Consider the following 21,062-nt stretch of genomic DNA (forward strand, 5'->3'; position numbering starts at 1 on the left):
ACCCCCCATTAAACCCCCCTTTACCCGAAAAGCCTCTTTGAAGGAATTTCACTTCTTCTCCTTTATTTTATCACATGTAATAAAATTATCACATACACCATTTCTATTCAGCTTTTATCCTCAATGGAATAACCTTCTTCAAAATTTAGAGGGGGAAATCTTTTTTCATACCTCTTTCCTCAAAAATAAAAAAATTTACTGAACGTTTTTCAAGTAAAAAAAAATGAATAGATCAAGAACTGAACGTTTATAATAATCTATAAACCATTAAGCTCTGTTCTAGCCTCATTTTCAGTTAAAATATAAGCAATAATTCTAAGCGAGATCAAAATTGATTTCCAATTAAAAAAAAAAATCAGCTTTAAACACCAGAAAGAAATTTAACCAAAGATTTTTATGGAAAAAATTAAAACCAGACATCTCACAAAAGCATATGAACTGAGGACTTCTCAATAGGGTATTGTTCTCAGAAAAAAAAATACAGTGAACTTTGAGATGCAAAGAAGCATTTTCTCTTTCTTAAATTCAATATTACAAAAAAGTTATATGTATTATATCAATACTAACATGCATTTTTGTTATTTCTTATCATAATTTTTTTACTTTTATACCAAATTCTATGTTGTATAAATAAATAGAATTATATTCTACTTCAAAAAGAAACTTTTGCAACTTGAAAAATCTTTATTCCTTCTATAAACATATTAAATTCCTAAAAAAAATTATCTGTTTACTACTGCTACAGCATCTTGTAAAAATTTAAAGTCTGCATTCAAAACCAACAAAAATAACTTCCCAAAGAATCTTAATATACAGGTAATAGTGGTACATGTATATGCCAATTTAAAAGTGGTTTATACCAAAAATTCAAAATCAAAAAAAGCTGATGAAAGGATTTCAAACAAAAAAAAAAATCATGTTTTTGAGAAGCTAAATCCTTTTTCCAACAACATGTGAGTGCTTACAGCTCATAAGGCATATGTCTGCCTACGAAAGTAAATTTCCCAGCATTCTTTAGTTCTTCCTCTTCATCTTCACTGGAGAGGCTCAAAACCTCTTCCATTGTAATGTAGTCCTTCAGTTTACTAGCAACTGGTAATGTCTCCACATTTTTGAGAAACGGATGCCTCACAAACTGTCTGACATGGCATCGGCAAATTTCTTGTAAGGACAGCGGAGTCTTCAAACTTTTTGAAAAAATCTCCAAAATTTCCTTCTTCTCCTCAGCAGAAAAGTGTGTCATTAATTCCTGTGAAGTCCTCAAAATGTTGGATAAAAGTTTGATAACGCGCCCTGGTCTTTTACTGTAACATTTTAAGTACAAATTAATTAATTCAATGTTTTTGTGAGTGAGTGCTAAGAATAGGGGTTCCAGTTCAAAATGAGGGTGAGAATCCTGGTACAGAAGACAACACACCATCAGTTTCTTCTCTCTACAGTGAGACTCAAGGTCACAGCCATTCTTGATTAGAATCTTGGCAACTCTGGTACTATTCTCATTTGTGGCTGACATAATTGGAGTCATTCCTTTCTCATTCATCTGTTCAACACAATTGAAATATCAATATATACTGATACCAACTCTTGTTTATAAATTCAATTTAGATAAGTACCAAACAGAAGAACTAGCAAAGTAGAGTTATCTTTCTTGATACTATATGTACCCTGTGTATTAAAAATACTTGCTGCACAAAAAAACTTCTCTTTTTTTTTTACCATTTCTTACAATTTCACAATTAGAAAATAACACATTTCTTTTGAAAAAAAACATGAACTTAATAGCACAATTATGATGTGCACTGGAAATTAACACTGTATTTGTGAAATTGCCTACTAGTGGTGTTCCAATCATCTATTATAATCGAAAATCAGTCAATTGCTGGCATAAACTAAGCGCTCGATTACAAAATTTTTATTCCGATTATCGGGTTATTTTATTTTACAAGCTTAATAGTTTTTAAGCCGAATATTCCAGCCACGACTTGTCTATTAACTTATTTGTGTATTGTAATGGCGCAGACAAACAGACATTGTATTCATACCCGGGTAACAACACTCATTCCCGGGTATGGAGGTACTTTGGATTCTACAAAATGAACGAAGAACCAGCTGGACTACATAGAATGTTCTATCATTAAAATGATATTGTCCCAAGGGCTTGTCCCGATACACAGTTAGATTATTCTAACTACAGCTGGACCACCACAGAAAGTAGTTATTCACCCATTCTTACCATTTCATAAACTAAATTGACAGACTTTGTAAATGTACGATTATAATTGTTAATTAGTTAGTTACATGTACAGTAGTCAGATCATCGATTATGACATTCTTACCGATTCCCATCACTAGTGCCTACCCATTCAATCATCCTTTAGCAGTCTACAAGCTTCTCCAAAACAAGAATAATGCAGAGAGCACAAAAAGATTACTACTTGTGTAAGTATTTGAAATGTGATTATCAGCTTCTAATAAAATCATTAATGAACAACCTTATCAACCCTTTGAAATAAAAACAATGATCCAAGGATACCATATTTAATTTGCAACAGCATTATTTAAAGAAATGATACCTGGTACTTACCACATGTATGTCACAGTTAGCATCAATCAGCTGTTGTACGATGTGGGAGAAATTGCTGACTGTAGCTACATGGAGAGGGATGGTAGAGGCTTTGGTACCCTTGGTGCTGACCGTTGGGAGGGACAGTAGCTGCTCTACCACCTGTACATTACCTTTCTCACAGGCCGTGTACAGAGGAGTCTGGCCTCTAGCATTTCTGGCATTGACATCACAACCTATAGTATACTAATTACTATTCAATATCAAAACATTTAATGGCCTGTTTGCTTCTTAGATATGCCAAGGAGCAGAGAAGAAGGTTTACAAACAAATAATGCATTTTCACTATATAACCTGTATTAGTTTTGTACCGATAATCAGAAAACATCGATTGTCAACGAAAAAATGCTACCGATTCCGAAGATCGATTATAATCTTTCATAATCAATCATCGGAAACATACTTCTAATACAATACATTCCGGAATTATCCATTTCTGGTTTAAAATTTATTTCTTCTTAATGAAAGAAAATGGCGTCTGCATCTGATACAAGCTAACTAGCACGAAGCAGAGATGATTAAGAACCGAAAGGTGCATATATATACAAAGTGTAAGAGAAGCAAAACAACAAAGAAAATAATATATTATATATTTTATATTATTTATTCATGTTAAAGAAATAATATGAAATAATTGTAATAGTCTGCTTTTTATATACAAAACTATGGCATCCGATTATAATCAGTAAAATCGCATCGGAAGCAGTAAACGATTCCAACCGATGATCGATCATAATATGAAAATTAACCGATGTCCCATCACTAACCTGTATGCCATGGCCTAAAACCATAACCCATGACCTAAGGACCATGAATTTGACATTTTAAAAAGAGACATTTGCTCATCAGAACCATGCACTTAGTTTGCTTGCTCAAAATCCAGGAGCATAGAAGAGGATTTTCAAATAATTAATGCATTTTCACTATACATGTATAATCAATAGAACACCACCCTAACACCATAATACCTGACCTAGGGAAAAGGCATCCTTGATCATTATAACCATGTACTTAGTTTGTTATGCTAAATATAAAGGGTGCATGAGAAAAGAAGCTTTTTAAAAATTCATGCATTTTCACTATATTATCAATAAAGCCCCACCCTACCTCCAGAACTTCTGACCTCGGGGCCATGAATTTCACAATTTTGGTAGAGGGATAAATGCTTATTACTATCATGCCAACAGTTCAACTGCTTGATAACCAAAAGTAAAGAAGAAGATTTTTTTCAAGATTGCATTAATTTTGATGGTTTTAGCCCTCCCCCCCCCCCCCCCCCCCCCCCCGACCCAACGGGGACAGGGATCATGAAATTCAAAATCTATGTTCCTCTTTACCCATAGATGCTAAATACCAAAATTGGTTAACATTAGCTCAGCAGGCTGAAAATTTTCAAAAAGCTTATGAATGAAGCACAACGATGGACATAAACACATAGCAATAGGTCACCTGAGTGACTCAGGTGACCTAAAAAAGCAATACAGCCATGAATGAATAAGTCAAAGACATGGACATCATTTTCTATGTACCAATATGTTTCTAGATTGAAACACCTGTAATACCTGAGTTAATGAGGAGGAGTGCAGCTTCCGTGTAATGTTGAATTATGGCTTCATGAAGAGACGTCAGTTGTTGGGATTTCTCCTTCATATCCAGGCTACTCCCAGCATTGATCAAAGCCTTGACTATCTATGAATTTACAATTTAAAAATTTAAATAATAAGTTACTTTTAATAGTCGATTCAAGTATAGGAAAAACATATTTTAATTGTTAACAGACATCAATTATAGTTAACACATGACTCTGGACTTCCACTTAGTAATCTGAATACAAATGAAAATGTCAGCCTGTCATTTGAGACCAATTGGTGATGAAACTATAATATATATATATATATATATATATATATATATATATATATATATATATATATATATATATATATATATATATATGCACTGCACTATATTATCAGGTAGAAATTAATGATTTCATTTTTTTCAAAATATATTTACCTTGATGTTGACTCTGGACAAAATTGCTGAAAACAATGAACTCTCCCCTTTTTTGTTGACCTCATTCACTCTGCAACCTAAAATCAGATTTTAATATTGTCATTTTCTCTGATGAGAATTCTATACACAATGTATCTTGTATGGTGTTTCTAATGGAAAATAAGAAAGTCAACTTTACATTTCAGTTTTTCAGATATGCATAGTTCCAACGTGATTACCAGCAGCTATCAACAAATCCACAACTGTGTTATTGTTTCCATAAACCCCAGCATGTAAAACTGTATCTCCTGATATGGTAGCTATGTTGACATCTGCCTTCTGATCTAACATTAGGGTAGATAACTCTTCAAAGATACAGATTTTTCTTTTTCAATAAAGAAAACTATAATATAAACTCTTTATACCTAATTAATATATTATAAATCAGAATATGTGAATGCCCAATGTTATCTTTGTTCTTATGTTTATGTAATGCAAATGGCACAATTCATATTGTTATACCTCTGAAAATTGTTTCCTATATAATTCTATACTTTAAAAAGTCTAACATTTCCAATGCTTTACTGAGCGGTCATAAAAAAAATCGATGTTTGACCATAGAGCGAGATATTGCACCTGTCAATGAGATGTTGGACCGCTTATGTCACAGTGTGGGCAGGGTCAGATGTATCTTATTTGCATTCATTGGAGTTTGACAGAACTTTACGGAATTGACGAAGTTTAAACCGCGGTGTGGGTAAACAAAATTTACATCATGATATGTCAAAATAAAAAGTAAAAGGTATAACAAAACATTTATAGACTGTGTTCTCAGCCAAAATGCCTTTTGTCGACCCCTCAAACCAAACTATTTGCCTTCTGCCTGACGGCCTCAGGCAAACAGTTTGGTTCTTGGGTCCGACAAAACAAATGTTGCCCTCAAACCCAATTAATAAATGTAAAATGCTATACTTGCCTCACAAGGAAATCAGCTATTCATATTGTAGTAAAAACTTTCATTACAATACAAAAATGCTTGTAAATTTATGTAATACCAGTACTGTATTGTATCATGTACATCACTGGTATGTGTACCTCTAAAGCATGCATGCTGCCCTTGTACCTAAGTTTCCTGCAAAAGCACTCTGATACAGTGGGGTCCACCCTTGGGAATCCTGCTTATTGATATCAGCTCCTCTGTTGATCAACTCCTTCACAATCTCCATGGCCTGCTGGTCAAACTCTCGACCAAACACACTAGACACTTCAAATTCGTAAAACATTTTCTTTAAAGGAATTTTAGTCACAACTTTAAAACTGTACAGTTGTCATCTTTTCTTGATAATATTAATCTCCAACTACATGTTGTTGAACTTGAAAAGTTTCTTTTACAAAAAAGTACTGCACACATATGGACAGTAAAAGATACAATACTGGGACCAAATATCTCATTTCTATGGCAAATGCTAGTGTCTAATAGTAGAAATAAAATGCCATATTTACTAAATTAGTTTGACAATATTAGAAAATCTATGAAATGATTTAAACCTTGTCGGATTGCAGCATGAATTGGAGCTTGATTGTGCTTGTCAATTTGGTTGACATCTGCTCTAGCCTGAATCAGGGCTGTGGCGGAGTTCCAATGGGACCCTGATATAGCCTCTGAAAGTGCCAGAAATCATTCAACGTGAGAGACATTAACTTATTAGTCCACTACAACTTATTCAAACTTTTTTCTTTAGCTTGTTTATTTACTGGGGATATAAAACTGAATTCATTCTTTCAAGAAATGTTGTTCATCGAATAGGAAGTGCCATGACTTTTTATTAAGACAGTGGCTTGTATTGAAATTTCAAATTCATTAACAATATCCCTGACCACATGCACTACTCTTGGTCTGCATGATTTTCTATCCCAATTTACATGTAAAGAAAATACACAGGTACCATTTTCGTAAGATTTTTAAGCCTATCAACAGCTGCATTGAACTTCTGATAAACTTTCACCAAAAAACAAAGATGAACTGATGCAACAAATGACACAAGTACATGACTGTATAAGTTTGCTCTAGATACTGGCCAAATATTTAATTGGAAAGTAAGTTAGCTAGATTTTTCAGTTAGGAAGTCAATGTTTGAACACCGGTATGTCTAAACAGTGTAACAGTTCCAAAATTTAGGAAAAAAAATGTGAAAGATATAATTTCCTAATTATCTATTTTTTCACTGAAGGATGGGAGAGAATTATTCTGGTGAGGAAACTATGCCCCTGTAAATTCATATGATATTATTATTATTTCCATGTAATTTCAGGAGCAAAAGTCAATTTAAAGAATAGATTCAGTGAACAGTTTGAAATGTTCTCTTTTAGTATCAGTGAGTGTGATTTTTTTTTTTTTTATATATATATATATATAAATGATTAGTTTTAGATGAGAAAGTTGAATAACTCTTGGGGTGTGGAGTGGGAGTTGGGGGAAAGGGTCCCATCCCTAGGCACCTGTGCTTACTTGAAGGTCTTCTGATAGGTGTTTCACAAAACCTTGCCAGATGAACTCATGTGTATTGTCACATTTTTTGCCCCCCCCCCCCCATCCATCTCCCCAAAAACCTTAATTTACTTACCTATAAGAGGTACCTTGCCACTAGTTGTAGTCAGATTGACATCTGCTCCATGATTGGCTAGTTCTTTAATGATATCACTATGACCTTCATTGGCAGCCAATAAAATTGCTGTTTCACTGGATCTATTCTTTAAATTGACTTTAGCTCCTGAAATTACATGGGAATGATAGTTATAAAGTTCAGTTAAATTCACAAATGTAGATTTTCAAATTGATATAATTAGGGATGGCAACAGAATGAAAAATTGCATTTAAATGGACAATAGTACATTAAGATTTTTGACAGCAAAATTTTAAGCAATTTACAAAAAAAAAAAAAAATAAAAATAAAACTAAGTTTACATAAAGGATCTTCCATGGTTTGTGGTTGGATGTGAATTTTTTCTAACAAGTTATGTGTTGGTTTTTTTTATTTTTTATTCCTGAGCCTTGGCAAGGGAATAAAAACACAAAACGAGTTGGATACATCATATCTAACCACAAACCATGGGAGATTCATTTTATCACAGGATTTACACATAATGGTCATGTGTTTTACACATATTTTACATATGAATCCACTTTATTTGACTTCATAACTTTTGCACAGAAACAATTGTGAAGTCACATCTTAACAGATAGCAAACGCTTGATTGGTTATATCGTTGTGACCTATTAATCAGTAAAATGGTTTGCAATTGCCATCCCTCTGCTTAATGCATTTAAATCCAAAAATGTAGAATTAACATTTCAACAGACAACAAAGTAAAATTAATTGCTACTTATCTAAAAATTAATGACAATTATTAATAATTTTTAATTTTATCTTCAAACTTTAATCATGCAGTAGGGTCCAAAACTAAGGCTGTATTGCATGAAAATAATTTTTATATGAACCTTTATCAAGAAGAATTTTAGCCACTTCTGTGAAACCAAATTCACTTGCCACCATGAGAGGTGACTTGAAATCTGTATCAATGAAGTTTATATCACATCCAGCATCAACCAGCCTTTGAACACATCCAACATGTTCATTCCTTACTGCAGCATGTAATGGAGATTGACACTGAGCATTTGGAAGGTCAAGGTCACATTGTGAATCCACTAGGACACTGACAATATCCAGATGCCCTTTATAAGCAGCAGTATAAAGTGGGGTTGATTCATGATCATTTTGAGCATTGAGGTCTGCTCCACTTTTGACTAGTAATTTAACAATATCTGTGAGCCCTTTCCAACATGCTGTGTTCAATACACTGTTTTTCTGAGCATCAGAAACATTGACATTTGCACCTTTCTCTACCAGTTTCTTGCATATTTTGTATTCGCCTTCTTTCACTGCCAGCTGAAGTGCTGTCTGACCCCTATACTGAAAATCAACTTCAAAATCCTCTTCTAGTAATTCCTGGATTTTCATTTGGTCTTTCTGAATGATGGCATCTTGAAGTCTTCGAATTCTCCTCCTCTTTTCTCTTTTTTCAAATCCATTGCAAGATTTATCTGAAAATGAACAAAGGTTTTTCATGAACACTTGGGACTTGGTCAAAATGTGACTTCAAGTGCATACATTGTTCAAAAATTTATCAGGCTTATAAAATGTATTTTCAGGTAACTAATTTACAATATCCATTATTTACCAAGACTGTGTGGTATGTGAGAAAAAAGCGGAGGTGCACTCTTTGCAACCAAAAAAAAAAAAGTAAAGCAATATATTTTGCCCTCCACACCTCAGCATTTCATTTTGTCCCCTCCACAGGGAATTGAGACAATCTTAGCAAAATCGGGTATATAGTATAATAGTAGGTAAACCTTTTTTGTGTAAGTACATTTATTTATTTATTACATTGGGTTGGAAATTCGTCTGCACATTTTACTCGTTTTAGCATGCCATGCATTCTTTCCCTTATAAGGGCTTGTTTAATTTGCACTGCATTAAAAATGAAATAAAATTCATTTTAAATTTATCTACAAGACTGATATAAAAAAAAGCAGACAAGGGGGAATTAATTGCACAGTTTCTGAAATACCTTGCGATCTATCGCGGATACGTAGTTCACCACCGTCAGTCATAGCGCAGGAGTTATCTAACTTGTCTATTTTCGGAGTCCCTCTTATTTTTTCATGAATTTTGATTAGCTCGTTCCATAAAATATTCAATCAAATCGATTCCCCCACTGACTGCAAATAAAAATATTCAGTCAAATCGATTCCCCTACTGACTGCAAATAATACTCAGATTAATGATTAAGATAGAAGGGGGAGGGGAAATTTTTTTTATTTCAATACAAAAAAATCATAATTATATAATAACATTCCTCCCTCTACCTTACACATGTACATTAAAAGTTCAAACTAATTTATCATTAGATTTTGTTGTTTTTGAGAAAAAATAAAATCAATTCATTATATTGCAGTGCATAAATATCAAGAAATTCCAACATTTTATTTGTTTTGTTTTTTAAAGGATAAACGACGTTGGAGGGTTCGAATTTCACCCCTGGAACTTCACTAAAAGCATTAAATTTCTTTTTAATTAATTGTACATGTGTAATAGGGAATAGGGAAACAAACAATACTCAGTACATACTTAAGTTTTCCATGAAAAACTAGAGAAAAAAAAGAAGAAGAGAAAAATGAATACAATTCATTGACTTGAAATCTCACCAATGACTGGGTAATTCCTGCATAAATTGAATTACTTTTAGTTCAGTGGTGTTAATTTAGATTCTGGCCATAGGAAGCAATTTCACTTTGGGGTCATTGGACACAATTAATATTGAAGGTGCACATCCATCATTAAGTAGCATTGTTTTCTATTGTATAATATGTAATGGTAAAATTATTGGGGGGGGGGGGGGTCCCTCCCAGTATTCTATGGGCCTGAGATTTAAGGTTTCAGATATGTTAGATATGTGACCCTTATAAAGTAAGCTAAATAATTAAATCAAGGGGCTTACAACACCAATATCCATTTCAAAGGTTGATTGAGTCATTGAATAAAATAGGTTCAGGAAAATTTAATCTCTCTTTTTTGCCAAGTAATTCATTCTAGTCCTATCAATCTGTCCATTTTACTCATTATTGCCAGCCACATGGTTATTCCATGGTTGAATTTCTTCAAGAATCCTTACACATACTTTTGGGCATAAATATACTAATACTATCTAACAGATACACCTAAGAAAAAGTGTATTAATATCTTATGGGTAATGACAAATACTACCTTTTTTCCAGCTAGGTATGCTTATTCAATGAACAAATATTATCCTTAAAAAAAAAAACAACAAACAAACCAAAACTCACCATTCATAAAATTTAATAATAAGATTTTATATAACTTGTTAGTGTTCAACACTTATTTATGAAATAATTTTTTAATCACTTTGGCTCAAAATATACATACAGTAATCTACTAACTAGAAAATACAGACCAATATCAAATTTTAAAAAATACACAAAGTTTACAAACATTAATATCAAGAAATAATTGAGGTATATCTATACATGGTTGGTCTTCTTAATACTTAAGTCATTTAACTGACACATTTTTGGGGGGTCTACTTAATACTTAAGTAATTTAACTGACACATTTTTTTTTGGGGGGGGGGGGGTGTCTACTTAATACTTAAGTCATTTAACAGACACATTATCTATTAAATGTGACAAAATTGTGACACAATGGACAAATTTGACATCAAATCATTATTTTCACTTTGATAAAATGAAATTTGAAACTTTTAGAAACCAACAAGGGCAAACTCTATGATGCTCAAATTCAAGGTGATCCTGAAACATAAATATATATATCACAATATTTAAATTTAATCCTATTAGTCTGCCTTTAATTCTTCTTCCATTGCAGAGTACTGGGCCCTGAGTTCTGCCATCTTTAGTCCAATTGTTCTTGTTACTTCCTTTTTCTGATTTTCGTTTAATTCTTTCAGAAATTTTTCATACAGTTTAATCGTTTCAGCGACGGCCTTTGACGCCTCTTGCATGTCTTCTGAGAAGTACACAGTGTTCATGCTTTCCTGCTGTAAAAGTAGAAAAATAATAAGAAATGTTTTAAGAACACATATGCCCCTATATGGCATTATTGAAAAGAGTCATTTTAAATTTAGAATGTCCGAAATGATATTGGAAAATACGGATATCATCTTACTAACCTACTTGTTATGGGCAACATAATTTATAAGGCCAAAGTTTTTATTTTTTTTTGGTTTACGATTTTCTGTCTCAAAAAAATGCATTGGGTGGTCGAAAAATAAAAATAAAAATAATTTAGGATTCAACAGTTTCATTTTAAAATACCAGCAATGTTTATTTTAATAAAAACTAGAAAACTGACCAGTCAGCAAGGGCCCCGCCAAGGGGTAGAAATATAAGGGTGCAGCTTGGAGAATGATAATTTTAACTGATTACAAATATTTAAAAATACATAAAGAAGAATATGCAATAACAACTGTATTTATAAAATTTCAAGATAATTCCTAAATATCCAACAACCTGTAAAGAATATCCCTGTATTTACATAAGGCAGTAAAAAACATCATATCTATAATAACTCAATTAAATATATATTTAAACAAGAATAAAGCATGTGTTTTATAAAATGCCAGCCTTCAGTGAATGCAAATATCACCCAGGCTTGACCTTAACTTCAAAACAAACATCAGTTGCAGACAAAGGTTAATTTATCTTAAAGTGACAAATAAAGATAAGCCTGGAAAATTTCTGCCCCAGACAAGAAAATTAATCCCTGGGGATTAACTGTACTGCTCTCTCATCCTTTTCTTCCAAGTTTACAATAAGAACTTTTTCAGTAATGATAGAATGAGTTTATTATCAGACTACCTGTTAATAGTATTCTTGAATTTACATATGGCAGCAAAAAAAAAAAAAAAATAAATAAATAAAAAGAGAAAAAAAAACATATCTTGATGTATATCTTGTTTTTAGAATTCAATAAAATCATAACTCATCATGTATTTTACCAAAATAAAGTATGAACATTATATAAATCCACATTTCAGAGAATGTAAACATCACTCAAAATTGACCTCAACTTCAAAACAAACTTCATTTGCAGACAGAGGTGTTAATTGATCTCAATTTGACAGAAACAGACAATGCTTTGGATTTTCTTCAAGAGGAAAGTTAATTAATCCCATGGGACTAGTTGCAGCTTTCATAGTTTACAATAGGAACATTCTCAGCAGTTATCTCTCTTTGTCCTGGCATTCATTCTAATGTAAATTTAAGGTATCAACCCCACCACCCCAGCTCCAAACTGGATGACACAGAGAACCAAACTTAGCATCAAAATATGTCTTACTGCCTCTTCAACCAACATACCAAATTTGAACTTAATTGGTCAACTACCAAAAAAGTTACTAGAAAAAAAAAACAGAAAATTTGTGGATGGAAGAATGACAGACGGACAGACAGACAGACGGACAGACAGACAGACAGAGTGATTACTATAGGGCACCCGCAAATCCTTGCGGGGCCCTAATAATACACGTCAATAGTACTTTTAAGTTTTATTGTCTAGATCACATAACTCTTTTTATTTAATTTTGATTCATTTCTAACTTTAGACTGAATGTCATTTTCATTTACATATAGTTCTGATTTTTGTTTGTCAATCAGTGCATGGTTCATGATGTTCAACTTCTTTTTGTGCTCTTCAGTGATAAGTGATGTGTTATAAACCTCGGTATGCCCACAAACTAAAAATAAGGATCCAAATTTAAATCAATTTAGATTGAAGAAAAATACAATTTAATTGTTTAACAATATCAAAAGTAATTGACATTGAAATAAAGGTTATAATAATTTGATCATGCAGCTATCAAATTTAATGTTCAACCTGTGGCACAAAAGCCTAATAATTTCTCAATCAAGTCCTTCTTTAAATTTTTGTTAGGCCAGGTAAAATTAATCTTTAGATTCTCATCCCCGCCCGCCCCTCTCAAAGTGCCCCGCCCCGTTGTTTTTTATTTTGTTTTTTGGATGCCAAGCGTATTATTTTCATGTATTTTTATGCAGCAAGAATCTGGGTCAAAATTTAAGAGTTATCTCCCGTCTGTATTAAAAGTCGCGTGGCGCTATTTATAGCCAAAAAAAACTATGTGAAGAATGGAGAAATATCGGCAATAAAAGCAGTTTAAATACGTAAGGAAAAGATAATTTGTCAGTAAAGAGAAGGCAGAAAAGCAAAAATAACATATAAACACATCTAGATACCATCACTGGCATGGGCAAGTTTTTAAAGAGATTTTAACCAAGTAAAAACAGACGAAGAAAATACACATGGTCAAGTTTTAAATAACGATCTCCAGTTGTATGTGATTTTGCATTAAAAAAAATAATAAAACATCGTCCAAAGACTTTAGAGAATAATAGTGCTAAGGAAATGTTAAATCTTAAAACTGTTAAGGCCTAGGCTTTTCAGTAGAATATTTTACAGATTTACACAATCCTGTTTTTGTAAATATGATATATTTTAATGTCGAACATGTCAAGTCTCAAGAACGATTGAATGTATGAGGACAGTAGAAGTCTGTGATATCTGTATATCACACAGAATAGAAGGAGTTGTTGGTAAAACTATAAGGTATTTGGGGAAAGGTCGCTGAGAAAACATGCATATGCAATTTATTAGGATCAGCACCTCATTTTGTTTGGCGTGTGCCGTATCTGTGTACTTGATTATTTGTTAATAAAACTATAAATATTTTAATTTTCTATAACAAGAATCTTCTGTAGATATTTAAAAGAATATGAAAACGATAAAATTTATTCATATTGGCATTAACATAATGTAAAAATTATGTGTACGAATGTTTTGTTGATACATTCATTTATAAAAAATAAAAAATAAAACCCGCCCACCCGCCCCATTTTTTTAGCAAATTAGGATGAGAATCTAAATTTTAAATTTATATGGCCTTATGTACCTGCACAGTAGGCAATGCTCATTATTTTCTTAGTAATTCAAAGGGCTTTGATCTCAATTGAGTATGAAATTTGCAAAGATTTGTATATTGAATTTACTTCTATAAATTAACAAATGTTTTATACACATTTGAACTTATCCAGTGAAATACCAGTCAGCGTTACTTCAACTAAGATGTATCTCTCAGCACTAAACTGGTCTAACTATTATCCATGGATTTATCAGCCTATTTTGGGAAACACCATTTTTGGGGAATTGGGAATAAATTATCGGCTATTTGATGAAATTGGAAAAAAATTTTAAAATGTTACTTAAATCCTGTATTCAGGGGTAATTCTTTTAACATTTCAGCATGAACTCTAATTTGGGCAACCAAACGACAATTAAATATGATCCATCTTCATCATACAAGATCAATTATGAATAATAGACTAATGAAAGTAAATTGGACTTCAATGAGTGTAAAGCAGTTATACAACGTAGGGTTATACATGTGTGTATGAGATTTCAATTTAGATCATATAGTATCTGTTTCAAGAGATTATAAACCTCCTGCACAAATACTAAGTACACATTTTCTAAAAGTCCTCTTTTAATATGTATTAATGCATTGAAAATATATTTTTCTATTTGAAATAATGCCCAAAGTCCTTACCATTCAGTCAAAGATCAATTGAATAGGTGGAAATAACTTAATAAATCTATATAATTACACAATATCATCATTTTTAGAAAAACGGAGGAAATTCGGATTAAAAGTTGGCGATGTTTTTACAGTGTTTTTAAACATGTGTTATGACTGTAGCTTTGCTAAATGAGTTAAATAGATGAAAATTACAGACAGTCTGACAATTTCACTTTGTGTTTTTTCAAGATAATTAAAAATAAAAGCATTGTTCACCAATAGATAGTTTTCATATGGCGAATTTTCCCTCTGAGTTATTCCCCTTGGCCGCCATTTTGGTGGTCAACCTGGTAATTTTTCCTCTTTGTCTTTCCAAATCAAAGAGAGTGTAGCAGAAATATTTGGGGGGAAATCTTTATAGAATAAAAATTATGAAATAAAGGAGGCTTTAACAAATGTATATATTTCAGAAAAACAATGCTTCCTACCCCACAATGGCCAGTATAAAAAGTTAAAGTTGGTTGAATAATGAAGGAATATGAGCATGTTGACCCCCAATATGGCGGGCAACGGGAAATAACTCTTGCTAATTTGGGCCTACTGAAAACTATCTATTGGCAAAAAATACTGCCAAATTGGGAAAAACTGAACTCATTTTCAATTGGGCAATTGTACATGAGAAGGCACTGATAAATCCCTATTATCTATAGGTGTAACCGTGTCTGCTAGTGCTAGGTCGATCAGGGTTGGGCATACACTCTCCAATATTACGGTATGAATTTAGCCAATTGAGACATTGCAATTGGAGAAAGGGATCATGCATCCAAGATTTTATTCACTTTTCCATGCAGAAAAAGTTCTTTAAGTGTATGTCATTGCTTTCAGCGAAGAATTACCTTGTTACACAGCTGTTACATGACAGAACCGCCATTTTTGGTCTGCACATGTGTTTATTTACGGTCACCTAAATGTTTATAAAGGTCTCATATATTTATAAGCGCTTATTCGACTAAGATGCATTCTAAAATTTAAAACCCACCAGTTCAGCTGAGAAAAATCCGGAAAAATATGTCGGAAAAAGACATTATTTTTATTTTCATGATTGGTGAAAATTAGGGTCGGCGGAATCGTACACCAAACGAAAAAAAACTTTGGCCTAAGTTTGATCTCTATCAGACCTTGCTAACATTAGGGATGATTTACTTTGTAGAGGGTACCAGTGTGTTAAGTTTGATGCCTGTCAGGTAAAGTTTTTCAAGAGCAGTCAATATCTTTCTCTGTCTATTTTAACTTTGACCCTTGACCTTGTGACCTTATAATCAGTAGGGTTATCTACTTCTTAGAGGGAACCAGTTTACCAAGTTTGATGTCTGCCAAGCAAAGAAATCTGAAGATATTGCGTGGCCAATATTTTAATATACCAGTATCTAGTTTGACCCTTCACCTTTGATTTGTGACCTCATAATCAATAGGGTCATGCCATCTACTTCTTAAAAGGAACCAATGTCAGTCAAACAGAGGGTTCTGAAGATATTGAGCTGATAATATCTTTTTATGTCTTGAATAGTTTGACCTTTGACCTTGTGACTTCAAAATCTATAGGAGTCATCTACTCCTTGGGGGTGGGGAGAGTGAACAATAATGTGAAATTTGAAAATACATGTATAAGAAATCACAAGATTTTGAACATTTGCAAATCTCCATTATTTATGTCTCTGGTCTTCTCAAACAGTTCACTGCTGTGATGTCATGTCATATCACTGTGTTGCATTTTGATCCAAAAAATGAAACAAATCAAATGTTTAAATTAAATACAATGTTTTTAATATAAACAAATTTTTATAAACATTTTTTTCACACTGAATTATGCATTGTTTTCAGAACAAAACAAAGTTGAAACTATATCACAGGATCAAAGTTTTTTACATGCTAAAAGTAGCTATTTCTACCTACTTTTTCCTGTCTTTTAAAATAAAAAGACATTCAAAATAAATAGTAATTAAGGTGCATCTGTAAAACTGGTCAGACTTGTTGTTTATCATGTTGTTACTAGCAATTGCAAATCTGGGTAAACATTACAAGGGTGGAGACTGAAGAGAAAATACATGAAGAGTCGTCCCCCCAAAAAAATGACATTGCGCACAACACATCGCTGATGCCAAACTGGATGTGCTGGGCAGTTTAGCAGGGTTCTCACTAGGATTTTGCTAACTTGAGTCCCAGGACTCAAGATTTCTGAGAAGGTTGCGTCCCAGCTAAATTTGATGCGTCCCAGAATAATTATGTTGAGTCCCAACTAAATTATTGCAGTATCCCTCCATCCAAACATCAATATAAATCTTTATCATTTTATCAGTTTGTTTACGCAATATTAACATATTCAAGTATATAAACTGGTAATGCATTCAAGCCATATTCTAAAATACACGCGTAATCAATTGCCATAAAAATTAACTTGGTGTTTATAAAGCTAAAATTAACTGTTGCATAATCAACTAGTACCCGAAAGTTGACTGTATACAATCACAGGTGTCATGTGCAATGAGGCGTAACTAATCCTGTCGGTCGTCTGCACTGGGTGAAATTCACGAGATAATCAAGCCGCATTGTGTATACAAGCAGTAATTATGGTTTCTACATGTAGATAACACTCAAGATTCAAAAGTGTGTGTGGTTTTTTTTTAAAAAAAAAGCTGCAGTGTGTTTACAGCTGTCGGAGTTTGGCATGCGACATTATTATGACTATGGACTAATAAACATGAAGTATCTTAATTATGATCAATCCCTGTTTTAAAAAAAAAGAGAAATAAGTACAAGAAAAGTTATTTCTTGGATGAACTTTATGATAGTTACAGGAAGGTTTCGATTATATTTCTTTGACAAATCCCAACATCTAAATTCCCCGTTTTTGAAATTACCTGAATTTTCTCGCTAAAGAGGACGCATCCGATCATGAGTCTGCGGACGCATTGTTTTTAAGAACCTTGCGTCCCAAGTAATTTTGCTGCGTCTAGGATGCAGATTCTTGCGTTAATGAGAACCCTGGTTTAGAGTTGTAATTTTTATTCTCGAGTGATTAAGTGTGTAATTTAAAGGTAAATGCCAGAGTTTGCAAGGAAGTGAAGTAAGAAGGTAGATATGAGGTCCAAGAAGGGGGTTTTCCGCTAACCATTGCATGCGTTTTTTTTGGCGAGCTAGGGATGATGAGTAAAGGGATTGAATTGGTGACCACATTTTTTATGAATACCTTGTGTTATTGTATAGTAGTAAACTGGCATACTGTATAAAACATATATTTTTTAAATATTTACAAACGACTGGTACTTATCTATTCTTAAGATAATTAAAACTTACTGCATCCTGCATGAGTTCTCTGGCCTCCATGAAACAATCAGTCAGCTCTTCTGTGCGCTTTTTCACATCATGATCACTTAGATTGGAGTAACAGATTATTGGGACGCGATTATAGCATTGTAACCCATATCTCAATCTATCTCTTGCATGTAAATTCAAAGTATTGTACGTTTTAAATCTGAAAGAAAGATGCGAGAATTGAAGTAACCTGCAAACTATTTTCATGTTGTAGGTTAAATTTATCACCGGAAGCAGATGATGAACACTAAAAAATAAAACAGAACAAGGCGGAGGTTCCATTAGAGACATGATCTAAGATCTAATAAGGATTCTAAATTTAAAAGCCGTTTTCGAAAAGTTTTGCATTTGATATGGATGTGAACTAAATTTACAATAATTTTTAAGGAATGTACAGTTTGAAAATGAAAAAGAAATGTAACACGAATACGACATTGTTTTACTTAGCTTAAATTTTTCGGAACTCCTCTAGGGTTTTATGGAGGAAGTTACGTAAACACTCAAACGCAATGTTTCGATAAGTACGATAAGAACATTAAGATGCAAAAGTACACAAAAGTTTCCTGGTTTATTTTTAAGAAAGGTCAGTAGCTAGGAAGTAAATTTAAATGAAGGAAGAAAAATTTGTTAATAGAAGCAAATTATGTAAATGTAAGTTGCATTATAACCGTGTTTATAAACGAAAGATCAACAACTGAACAGGTAAACGATTTGGTACAAATCAGTGACTTGTTGAGGTACAGTACCTGGTCATAAGTGAGTTATACTTCTATTTTTTCCTCCATATATTTCATTGAAAACTGCACTTTTCTAAAATATTATTGGAGTGTTATTTGTTGCTCATTTTTTTTTTATGACTAAAACACTATTCTTTACAATTTCCTCACATAGTTTCAAAATAATTTTATCTATAGGCTAGGCATTACAGGGATAGCACATGTCAAATGCTAAAATAACAATTTTACTTTTCTAATTTGTTAAGAAATGATATGAATTTGGAGGTTAGAAATTTTTGTCTTGATGATTGATTCAATGAAATCATGGAAATTGAGCTAAAATTGACCCTACAATAAGTTTTTTTTAATAATTTTTTTTTTACTGAAATATATACCGGGTAGTGTGAAAATGCAATTATGACTCATAATAAATTGTTTTATTATAAATCTTTTACATGGTGGAATTTCAGACTTAACAAGGGATATTGGATATGGTGATGATCCTTATTAAAGAAATTTCTCAGTTTTGAGATTTTGTACATTCATTTTTTATTTTGAATTTTTGTAATTGGTGAATTTAGAACTTATTTTGAAAAACAATTTTATCTTAAATTCTAATAAAAATGAAGTTAATTCATTTATGTCCCTCAATAATTGTAATCATTGAAACAATTTAAGACAGATGGAATGAGGTTGCATTTTTTGAAATGTGCTATTCAGATCAAATTAAAAATATAAGAAAAATAAGATCTTTTTTGTGTCCTTAAAATTCCCAATTTCACAGTAAGTTCCTTCACAAATATCATGATAACTGTAATTGTTTTTATCATTAAAATGGCATTTAGATGTCTTAAATGGCATGATAATTATGTATAAACAAATTACTACATCCCTGTATCATGTAAAAACATCAATGATAATTGACCAAAAGTGATGCATCATTCATTTTTATAATAAACTCAAAGATACGAACTTGTGTAGATTCATGTTCTGATTTTGATGTAAAAATGGTTTTAAGGGATTAATTATTATGTTTTCCCTATTTAAGTAGAGATCAAGGTGAACTATCAATGAAACAATAGTTTATTCTACACTTTTCGAAAGTTATGTTCCTTGGCCACCATCTTTGGGAAAAAACCCCATAGAATCCTCACAGTAGCCTTTGTAGTTTGCTGTTTTGTAACTTTGTCATTTGACTGGAAAAAATCTATGCATCATGCATTTTGATTGCCCCAGGATGGGGTTATCCATACATTGAAAGAAAAAAATTAAACACAGTGGATTCATCAGAGCATGCCCAAATGTTTGGCAGCATAAAGAGAAGAAATGTTGTTAATTCTCTCCCTTTTGACCTTTTGGCTGACCCTGCAAAGGGACACAACTTTTGCAAAGTGTGGATTGGACTATTATTCAGCAGCACTAGTCAGTATTTGATGTTGTCGACAGTCTTCTTAACAATGTGAGATCCAACCAATGTTACCCACATTATTGTTGATAAGTTGTTTATGGATTGATTGACTTTATTTTGTTAATGTTTTAAGTAATAAATTAATGATCAAATCAGATCATCATTTCACCTGGAAAGAGCTCCAGAATTTAACAAGCCTGACTGACTTGTAGTTTTGATTATTTCATCAGGAAGCCTGAGACTGATTTTAATAGCTTCGGACCACCGGTTAATTTCGAAGACTGAAAATGAAATTACGACTCCTTTATCATTTGATATCAGGGAACATATGTCTCAGTTGATATGGTTATTCGATTTGTTAAAACTTATTGTTTTTATTTTCATTTCATTTGCATGCATCTAGATAACATTTACATTAGAGACCTCTATGCTCTTAAACCAGTGAAAGGCTTACTGCAAAGTATGCATTTTGTTGGATAAAGGTTAGGATGCACTTTGACTTTCATCCAGGAACTTTAAATCTAAAAATGTATCAAACTAAATGTGACTGTCTATATTTTCATTTTCTAAAAAGGAAATGTAGGGTACAAAATGAAATTCATATAAATTTACAACTCTGTATGGGGCAAAATTTGAGACATAAAATCTAATCAGGATCTTAGAGTTATATCTCTCTTGGAAGAGTGTTGTCTCCCTTTATGCATTGGAAGACTTGCTCAGTGGATGGTATGACCCGCTGCTGCAGTGCTATCAGTCAATG

At 32.5% G+C, this 21,062-nt stretch overlaps 3 protein-coding genes across 3 annotated transcripts in view; 1 reads left to right on the top strand and 2 right to left on the bottom strand.

The window, feature by feature from the left end:
* LOC133184256 (transcription factor ATOH8-like) overlaps positions 1-21,062 on the top strand; it is a 186,456-nt gene that overhangs the window by 126,690 nt on the left and 38,704 nt on the right. The window lies entirely within an intron of this gene.
* LOC133184251 (ankyrin-1-like) lies at positions 233-9,333 on the bottom strand. Its single transcript, XM_061319225.1, has 10 exons — positions 9,248-9,333; positions 8,118-8,720; positions 7,243-7,389; positions 6,167-6,280; positions 5,742-5,882; positions 4,858-4,983; positions 4,640-4,716; positions 4,186-4,312; positions 2,585-2,799; positions 233-1,540 (listed from the first exon to the last, which is right to left on the bottom strand). The coding sequence occupies exons 1-10, from the start codon at positions 9,288-9,290 to the stop codon at positions 962-964; spliced, it is 2,172 nt and encodes a 723-aa protein (XP_061175209.1). The 5' UTR covers positions 9,291-9,333; the 3' UTR covers positions 233-961.
* LOC133184253 (uncharacterized) lies at positions 10,586-18,386 on the bottom strand. The gene is made up of 2 exons (XM_061319228.1): positions 18,161-18,386; positions 10,586-11,254 (listed from the first exon to the last, which is right to left on the bottom strand). Exons 1-2 carry the CDS (start codon positions 18,383-18,385, stop codon positions 11,051-11,053), a joined length of 429 nt encoding a protein of 142 aa, XP_061175212.1. The 5' UTR covers position 18,386; the 3' UTR covers positions 10,586-11,050.

This window comes from Saccostrea echinata, unplaced genomic scaffold (assembly GCF_033153115.1).
Source record: "Saccostrea echinata isolate AGI-Se365-2 ecotype Australia unplaced genomic scaffold, CSIRO_AGI_Sech_v1 ptg000010l, whole genome shotgun sequence".
Taxonomy (NCBI): Eukaryota; Metazoa; Mollusca; class Bivalvia; order Ostreida; family Ostreidae; genus Saccostrea; species Saccostrea echinata.

Coding starts and splice junctions, on each gene's coding strand:
- LOC133184251 (XM_061319225.1), bottom strand. CDS start 9,290: ATGACTGACGGTGGTGAACTACGTATCCGCGATAGATCGCAAG. Junction 4,984..5,741: donor TGCTTTTGCAGGAAACTTAG/GTACAAGGGCAG, acceptor GTATCTTTGAAG/AGTTATCTACCCTAATGTTA. Junction 4,717..4,857: donor GGATTTGTTGATAGCTGCTG/GTAATCACGTTG, acceptor ATCTGATTTTAG/GTTGCAGAGTGAATGAGGTC.
- LOC133184253 (XM_061319228.1), bottom strand. CDS start 18,385: ATGAAAATAGTTTGCAGGTTACTTCAATTCTCGCATCTTTCTTTCAGA. Junction 11,255..18,160: donor GAGAACTCATGCAGGATGCA/GTAAGTTTTAAT, acceptor CTACTTTTACAG/CAGGAAAGCATGAACACTGT.